General features: G+C 35.1%; 1 protein-coding gene across 1 annotated transcript; it reads right to left on the bottom strand.

Moving 5' to 3' along the window:
• Positions 1–2,180: 2,180 nt before the first annotated feature.
• On the bottom strand, positions 2,181–6,498 carry LOC141776237 (charged multivesicular body protein 6-like). The gene is made up of 8 exons (XM_074649719.1): positions 6,256–6,498; positions 5,470–5,579; positions 4,796–4,883; positions 4,555–4,641; positions 4,405–4,470; positions 4,235–4,315; positions 3,777–3,849; positions 2,181–3,115 (listed from the first exon to the last, which is right to left on the bottom strand). The coding sequence occupies exons 1-8, from the start codon at positions 6,316–6,318 to the stop codon at positions 3,066–3,068; spliced, it is 618 nt and encodes a 205-aa protein (XP_074505820.1). The 5' UTR covers positions 6,319–6,498; the 3' UTR covers positions 2,181–3,065.
• Between the last annotated feature and the right edge of the window lie 2,924 nt (positions 6,499–9,422).

Below are 9,422 nucleotides of genomic sequence, written 5' to 3'. Positions count from 1 at the left end.
AGTGTGAAGGGCTCAGTAACTTGACAAAGACACCAATTCAGACTATTTCAGGCTTGTTAAAGGCCCAATCAATGGAACGTCAACACACAGGCTCTGTGTGATGGACATACTTCACTTTAAGCAGCAGTGGGTAGAAATGGAGCAAATATGATTAAAAAAAGTTATTTTTATAAAACTGTCACTACATCCTGACAGTAGTGCATGAGACAGCTAATCTGAAAAAAATCATGTTCCTCTGTGTCCTCCAGAGGAAAACAACCAATCAGAGCTGATCTGGAGTCTCTGAGCAGCTGTCAATCACTCGCCAACTCGGATCAAACGGTCAAACTAGGCAGCGCTGATCAAATATGAATCAATATTATGTTACGTTAATGACTATTTCTCTCCTCAAATGTTTTCAGAACCATCTTGTAGTGTACTGTTTAGCTGTAAAATTAGAACGTTTGTGCTAAAAGCTATACTCAATCTAAGTCACCTGCTATTAACGTGGTGGCGGGAACACAATCGGGTCTGTGAATTTATTTTGTATTTATGTTATTAGTATTATTTATTTTATTTAAAACATAATTTTTATTTTGTTTTTATTTTATAATTTTGTATTTATTTTTCTATTTTATTATTTGTTTAATAATAACAACAATTTTTGATAATAAAATATAAAATAAAAACAAAAAAATTTAAGATACAAAAATATGAATATTTTCTATTTATAGTTTTGTTTTATCATTTTTACCTATTTTTGTTTTTCTATTTTATTATTATTATTTGTTTAATAATAATAAAATAATGATAATAAAATATAAAAATAAAAACAAAAAATATAAGATAAAAACAAAATAAAAAATATAAATATTTCTTATTTATATTTTTGGTTTATAATTCTTTATTTGTTTATATTTTTCTATTTTTTTATTATTATTTTATCATTACCATTTTTTTCTCCTCCGTTGTGTTTGAATACTTTGTTTTTCAATTTACAGTTGTTATTATATGTACATCATATTATTTTATTTGTTGTGGTTTAGTTTGTTGTCATTTTTTTAAGGAAACAATAAAAATCATGATTAAAAAAAGAAAAATCCAAGTCACCTCTCCACAACACGCTTTAGAAAATATTTGTCGCCACCTTGTGTTCAACCGTGGAAGGAGCAGTTTGATGCTGCACTGATGAAATGACGTCTGCAGCCTGACAGTATTAGTCATCAGTGTTTTTGAGATTAACTGATTTACAGATTAGTTGGATGGATCTTAAACCGTATGAATGTAGGCCATCTTTCTTTCTGGAATCTATCTATACAAGTAAAGTAAAATAATTACAGGAACCTGCGATGATGATCCTCGGTGGGTAAAGATCCAGGTTCTGTCAAGTTATTACCTTAAAGAGATTAGTTACTGTTGTCTGGGCTTCACAGGTAAACCCACGGACGATATGATTAGCCCTTTCTCCAATGACACTGAACTAATCCACAAGGGGAGCAGAGAATTAGATTAGTTAAGCTGCTTGAAAGGGGGTCACACTCAGGGAATATACGGCGAAACAGATGCTTGTGCAAATGTTTCGGTACTTTATGAAAAGTTCCAGGGTGGGTCAAATAACCCTGAATAACCTGTAATAACTCGCCAGCTGGGACGACCGAGCCAGACAAGGACAGAGCACGGGTTACGTATTCATCACGGCTGCCTCAAAGGGTCAGAAAGAAAAACATTTTATCACTCAGTCCTATTGCTGTCTGGCAATGCAGATTTTCAAGTTCATACTTGTATTTTGAGTTTCTACTAGTAAATGTTTCCTATGGAGGACGGAACCTGCCAAAATCAAAAATAAATGAATAGATAAATATGTAATTTAATGTAGCAAAAATAATATTAAAAATAAATGTAGCCATTAATTAATTAATGTGACATAGATTGATATTTTAATGTTTATATTTGCATCTTTATTAACCTTAGTATTAATTAAATACTAGACAAATCTTCCTTTAAGGTTCATTTTGAACAGATAAAAAATTTGATTAATTTGCGATTAAATATTTGAATCAATTGAAAGCCCTAGTTTGTGTACAAGAAACCTGTCTCTGTGCACAAAGTGAGTTTTTCATGATATGTCCCCTTAAAGTCCAACTGAAATCACAGTGTAATTCATTTTTGCAGTTCAAAATAAGGTCAGTGTTTCTTTTAAATGTATTGTAAATGTTTTTTATTATTAAAAGCAAGAGGGAAAAAAAGGGTCTTTGGGGAAACTAAAGGTCCTGACACACCAAGCGGACGGTCGGCTTAGTTTTTACAGTGTCTCCCGCACCGTCGGCTCTAGTCTGCCCGTGTCGGAGTTTTTTCGGCCAATTCAGCATGTGGAGAGTTATTTCCTCTCATGCAGGCGCAGAACATACGTGCTAACTGGCCGTCGGCTGTAGTCTTTGCAATGTGTTCGAGTGAAACTTTTTGGCCAAGACAAAGGCGACGTGAGGCGACGCAACTAGCGGCCTTCGTCGCCGCTTGTTCTTTGATGTCGGCTTGGTGTGTCTGTATTCTGACAAATGAATGCAGAGATTGAGAGATGTTACAGCGGAGGTTTTAAAAGCACCTCCGCTGTACTGAAAGAAGGCAGAAATCACTAAAAGCTGAACAAATAAAAATTATGAGATAAAACTATGTGATTGGATAAATAAGTCTTTGAGTAATTTGGGTAAATCGACCCTTGATTTGATCATTTGATGAATTACAATGAGTAACACATGCATTTAAGTTAAGTCAATGTATGTAAAATGATTCACTAGTGAAACAAAGATTAGGCACAATTATCTGATCTCACAGGTCTTCGTGGTCGGAGTGAAGCCGTCCTGCCGCCTTCACGTGTCGACGCACCAGCAGCCGAGGACCGACAGCGGCTGGGTGATGCTATGGAGGAAGCCCAGTATCTGAGAGAGGCTGCTGTCACTTCATCAAAGGCCTCTGAAGGAGACACAGACTTCTCCAGCAAATGTTTGTGTTGGTTGTAGGTTAATGAAAGGACTTGAGGTGTCGTGGAGAACATCCAGCAGGTCTGCTGAGGCAGGTCAGTCACGTTCCTACGCAGCGAGCATCTCTCGCTCCGGCTTCTTTCTGGGACGTTCCCTCGCTGAGACAAAAACACAGATTCACAGATAGGGTCTGAAATCAACTTCTTTCATTTCCTGCCACTGTGGCAGGCAAGTATTTTTTTTGGTCTCACGGAGTGGGGGGGTGTAGGCTCCGTTGTTGCATCGGCTTATCGTTGCAGCTGGGCGGCTTGTTAGGCACTAAAACCACCGCACCGCTGCATGAAACGCACTAATCTTGATTAACGAGGGTCAACTATCGGTCAGACAAAAAATCTAAATTAGCGTCCCTAGTATGGACCCAGTAGTAGAGGTGAAATGCTGCTCCCTATTTGTTTGGAGCATGTGACGATATGTGACACATTGCACCTTTAAACATGCCAAACGTGCCAAAAAACTTAAATTAGAGAAGCGACACAAAGCTGAGAATGATTTTTTTCAAACAGCATGTTGGGGCTGAATCCTCATAATGAGGTCAGCAGTATCGAGGCGCATGCTGATCGTTACTTTTCCTTTTCACCATAAAAAAAACAAAGTTTGGTTTCTTTTCTCTGAACTCCGAGGTTTGATGACAAGCGGGATCAATAAACACAGAAGGGCAGCATCAGGACAACACAAGGAGTCTATTTGGCGTTGTGTTACAGCAAAAGGTCAGAGAGGAATTTGAGAGAAAAAAGAGAAAAGGTGTGCGGGAGAACAAACCTGGTGTCTTCTCTGTGGCCTCTGGGACTTCTGGGAGCTCGTCCTCGGGAACCTCTGGAAGCTCAACGTCTCCCTGAGAGGGCAAACAGAGCAGGTTGAACACAATGAAGGGTCGCGCTGCTCCTCTCAACCTCTAATGTCGTTTTAATTTCAATTTCAAACACACAAATCCAATAAAATCATAAACGATGGTCCAACCAATATTTCCCATATGGACTGCCTTTTACTATGTCTAACATGACTGATAGATGCATACAAATCTTGTATTTTATATTATACTGTAATCATTTAATGTAATATGCTGCCTGGAGAATGACACTTTTCAAGCCCCTGGAGGGTTTTTAGGCAATTCTCCTTCACAAATTATATATTGTATCTTTTTATTTTTTTAAATGTGTAAATAAACAAACAAACAAACAAACAAACAAACAAACAAACAAAATGCTGATGAGACCAACCTGAGTTATGGCCTCCAGCTCAGCCAGTACAGCATCTTCATCTTCTTGTGATAAAGATCCAGCCAGCATCTCGTCTATTTGCTGCAGAGAGACAACAAGCTCTCAGTAAACAACAACAACAAACAGATTTATATTCTCCATCAGAGTTTAGAAAATGGTCCTCAATTTACCCTTTGGTACTCGATGGCATCTTGGGTTTCGTCCATAATCCGCTCTACTTCTTCGACAGACATCACCTAACGTGGGAACAACCAGAGCAATAATCAATAAGCAGCGAATACAGATGTGAGATTACATCTGGGACTCTTTCCACCGCCTACCTCGTGCATCTTCTTCAGACATTCATTTCCAACTTTCAACCCTTGAATGACCTTCGATTCAATCTGGGCGAACTCCAGGTCCTGGACCTAAAACACGCAGAAAAGAGAGGAACTGTTAGGCCCTGTTCAGACCTGGTATTAACACGCGTCCTGAGTGATCCGACACGAGTGGACAGCTCTAAGTACGGGTGTGAACGCACTCAAGACAGTCGCGTGTCAGTCGAATCCTCCGATCACTCACCATGCGCTCCAGGTTGCCTATCTGGTTCTCCGTCTTGTCTAGAAGTTGATCCTGGTAGCGCTTCTTTTTCAGCAAGAGGAGTGCTTTCCTGTTTGAACCCAAAAGATCAATCAAATAAGAATCCCTCTGAATAATAAAATCACAATAAAACCGGGACTAAGATGGTTAAATACACAAAAAGATGGGAAAATAGGGTCCAGGTTGAAAAACACCAAAGTTATCCTTTAAGAGATGGCTTAAAGCAAAGCAAAGCAAACCTGCAATCATGAGTAACCATACTACCTCATCTCTGGCACTGTAGTTACATACTCTTATTGTTTAAAAAAAACAAAAAAATACTTTTGTAATGTATTCATGTGTTTTATTGTATTTTATTATATTGTGTTGTGCTGCAGTACTTGCCGAAGCACTGCGTTGATAACATCAGGAGACTCATTTGTAATAACCTGCTAACTCTGGCACATAACTGAGGTAGACACTGAAATGTTGATTAATGTGCACTATCGCTGCTAAATAAATAAATAGTTTCTAATATATATAGAGATATATATATATATATATATATATAAGGAATTACACAAGAAGTTTTTTTTGGTGGTCTGATGTGAATAACATCTGGCTGAAAGGACACAACAGCATCCTTGTTCAGTAGTGATCCGTCTCTCTATACTCACTCTTTTTTGCCATTTCTCAGCAGCTGCTTGGCTAAAAGTCTCTCCTTCTCCAGCTGCAGGTTGATCCTCTTCTGATACTGCCTCAGTTTATCTCTTTGCTGTTTCAGTTGCTGTAATGAGGAAAAGAAACTGAGACACAAGCACACGTTGTATATGCACAAACCAGCTGTTTACTCACATACTCTATTAATATCACACAGCTTGTTGTTGTTGTTGTTGTTGTTGTGCTCCACAACAGCCTGACTGGGTTTAGACTCTGTAGCTGTCAGTGTCATTACAGTGTTACTGGCCCTCCTGCAGCTCTGCCAGACACACACACACATATATATATATATGTGTGTGTATTTTTTATATTTATATGTATATATATATATATATATACATATACATATATATATATTATTTTTTTACTGTGTGAGCTGATGCATCTTGTTTTTTGCACTATCCCCTTTGCTGCTGTACACTGCACATTTCCCCACTTTGGGACTTATATCTTATCTTACTGTTTGCTGAGCCTCTCAATCAGGATCAGACATTAGGGTTTAAGTTAATAAATATAAGTATATATTATATTATATTCGTGCCGAATTGAAGAGTAACTTAGAGAGAGCTAAAATGATGAAGTTGTGTTGTATAAACTGGTGTGTGCGACTACTGACACGTGAAGTTGTTAAATTGTCTCTTTTGTTAAAGCAGTTTGGTGTGAGTCGCTCTGGATCAGAACAGAACGACAATCACAACAGCTGGTGCTAATGCTAACCGATGCTAACTAGCTGTGAGACCTACCAGCACCGCTTTGTCTTGTTCTGTCACTCGGGTTTGTTTCTTTCTTCCAAACAGATTTCCCATCCTGACACAGCATCCCAGCTACGATCTGCCACCGAGAGAGGAACGCTGAGCGGAGTTTAAACTGTGTTTATAACTCTCAGGAAGCCGACTAGAGCCGACTAGAGCAGACTAGCTGAGGGTCTCCTCCAGTAGATCTGTTAGTCATCTGACGGCCACACCCACAACAGGAAGTACGGTAGGCGGGCAGGGACAAACAGAGACGAAGCGCGTTGCTAAGATACGTCAACGTGGGCGCCATATTGGACCTGGCAAGACTTTTTTTTATATAAATATATATATATTCATAAAAGATATATATATGTATCTAAAATATATATATATATTAATATAACATATGTATATATATGTATATATATTTACATATATATATATTTATTTCAAAAGTTCTATACAATATATTCGCATGTTCAGATTTTTCATTACAATTCTGCAAAAACTATTTTACAGTATAAATTATACAACAAATAAAATGTAAGGAAAGGAAAATATTAATAAAAACAAAATAAAAAATAAAAAATAAAAGAAATCATTCAAGGTCTGTTAAACAATTAGAATAAATATTTAGGGTTAGGGTTAGAGTTAGGGTTAGGGTTAAGGTTAGGGTTAGGGTTAGGGTTAGGGTTAGGGTTGAAAAATGTCTGAAAAATGTCTGGAAAAAAAAGTTTGAAAAATGTTGGAAAACAAAAGTCTGAAAAAATGTCCGTAAAAAAATGTCTGAAAAATGTCTGAAAAAAAGTCTGAAAAAAAAGTCTAAAAAAAAAAGTCTGAAAAAATAGTCTGAAAAAAAAGTTTGAAAAAAAAGTTTGAAAAATGCTGGAAAACAAAAGTCTAAACAATGTCTGAAAAAGGTAAAAAAAAGTTTGAAAAAAAAAAAAGAAAAAATGTCCGTAAAAAAAGTTTGAAAAAAGTAGGAAAACAACAATCTAAACAATGTCTGAAAAAGGTTAAAAAAAAAAATGTCTGAAAAATGTCTGGAAAAAAAAAGTTTGAAAAATGTTGGAAAACAAAAGTCTGAAAAAATGTCTGTAAAAAATGTTCTGAAAAATGTCTGAAAAAAAGTCTGAAAAAAAAGTCTAAAATAAAAAGTCTGAAAAAAAAAAAAAAAAAAAGCCTGGAAAAAAATTCCTTAAAAAAAAATATGAAAAAAGTCTGAAAAAAATTCTGAAAAAAAAGTTTGAAAAAAAGTTTGAAAAAAAAGTTTGAAAAATGTTGGAAACCAAAAGTCTAAACAATTTCTGAAAAAGGTAAAAAAAATTTAAAAAAAAAAAAAAGTCTGGAAAAAATTTCCATAAAGAAATCTGAAAAAAGTCTGAAAAAAAAGTTTGAAAAAAAAGTTTGAAAAATGTTGGAAAACAAAAGTCTAAACAATTTCTGAAAAAGGTAAAAAAAAAATAAAAAATAAGTCTGGAAAAAAATTCCATAAAAAGAAATCGGAAAAAAGTCTGAAAAAAAAGTCTGAAAAAAAAGTTTGAAAAAAAGTTTGAAAAAAAAGTTTGAAAAATGTTGAAAAAAAACAGTCTAAACAATGTCTGAAAAAAGGTAAAAAAAAAAAAAAAAAAAAGCCTGGAAGAAATTTCCGTAAAAAAAAATCTGAAAAATGTCTGAAAAAAAGTGGAAAAAAGTTTGAAAAAAAGTTTGAAAAAAAAGTTTGAAAAATGTTGGAAAACAAAAGTTTGAAAAAATGTCCGTAAAAAAAGTCTGAAAAAAAAGTCTAAAAAAAAAAAAAAAAGCCTGGAAAAAATTTCCGTAAAAAAAACGCTGAAAAAAGTCTGAAAAAAAAGTTTGAAGAAAAGTTTGAAAAAAAAGTTTGAAAAATGTTGGAAACCAAAAGTCTAAACAATGTCTGAAAAAGGTAAAATGATGATATCATGATTGTCGTTTATGTTTTAAAATCAGTATCTTTAAAAATAAAAAAGGAGAACGGGGGAGCTGCCGTTTTTCTGGATATATTTCTCAACAGATTTTAAAGGAGTCATTATTATATTAAAGTGTTTATGATCTAGGTGGAGTAAAAAAAAAAAGATTGAAAAAAATGTGTCTCCAGTTACTTCTTTTTATTTATTTATTTATTTTTTATTTGTTATCATAAAATATACACACAACAAGGCACTGTCAAATATCATGAGTATAAAATGAGCATGGGCAAAAACATATATCAAAGATAACATTCAAAGTGAATATAAATAAAGTAAAACTGGTCATGGAACAAGTAATACAAAATAATAAAGAAATAAAGAAATAAAAAAGAAAATATGTATGTCTAAGATATTCCTTTATGAACTCCAGTGACGAAATTTGGTCACTGTGGAGTTCATAAAGGAATATCTGATATCTGATATCTGATCAGTGCAGTTAAAAAATAGATAAATAATATATCACATAAAATAAAAGAAACATGCTCATCTCAAATTAATTTGTACATATCAAATAAAGAGAATAATTTCAGTTTTTTATCAGTCATAATCGACAGATTTATTTATTTAGGCCCTCAGGAAGGCGCTTTAGACAGCCTCGAGCCACCAAAAATGTCTAAAAGAAATAATTTGTCCCATGCAAGTGCAGTTAAGTATTAAATACTAGTTAAATACTTGTTAACCCCCTCACTCATTTAAGCATCTTTTCTTAAAAAAACAAACTATAAAATCAATCAAGTCATTGCCTTCTTTGTGCAGCACTTTGATTGGGTCTTAAACACTAAAGGGAAAATATGACAGCTACACATAAAAATAAAACTCTGACAAAATAAAAACCTGATTGTTGCAGTTGAGCCCTGCACTAAAGAGCCCTGTCACGGAGGAGAACACATTTAACCTGTGGATGTGAATTCAGTCCGAGTTGAATATTTACAGCTCTTACAGCAAATGATGAGAGAGATGAGCAGAAATGCATTATTCTTTTTTATTTTATTGAATGATTCATTAGATGTTTCACCTACATAACATCAACCCGTCCCCGTCCCCGTCTGAAGACATTGGAGAAGTCTCTGCCCACAGAGGAGAAGAACCTGCCGATGGAGCAACCCTGTTTCGGCGGCGTCATCAGGTGAGCTCTGACAGAGGAGGCAATGTGGTCTCCAAGTTCCGGTTCGCCCGAAATCAAGGAGA

Source organism: Sebastes fasciatus, chromosome 1 (genome assembly GCF_043250625.1).
Source record: "Sebastes fasciatus isolate fSebFas1 chromosome 1, fSebFas1.pri, whole genome shotgun sequence".
NCBI lineage: Eukaryota > Metazoa > Chordata > Actinopteri > Perciformes > Sebastidae > Sebastes > Sebastes fasciatus.
The sequence above is the reverse complement of the archived record's forward strand: the minus strand, read 5'-3'. Positions and strand labels throughout refer to the sequence as shown.

Excerpts from the sequence above, each read along its gene's own strand:
- LOC141776237 (XM_074649719.1), bottom strand. The coding sequence starts at position 6,318 with ATGGGAAATCTGTTTGGAAGAAAGAAACAAACCCGAGTGACAGAACAA. Across the intron at positions 4,884-5,469 it reads CTGAGAAATGGCAAAAAAGA|GAAAGCACTCCTCTTGCTGA; the intron begins GTGAGTATAGAG and ends GGGTTCAAACAG. Across the intron at positions 4,471-4,554 it reads GTCTGAAGAAGATGCACGAG|GTGATGTCTGTCGAAGAAGT; the intron begins GTAGGCGGTGGA and ends TTCCCACGTTAG.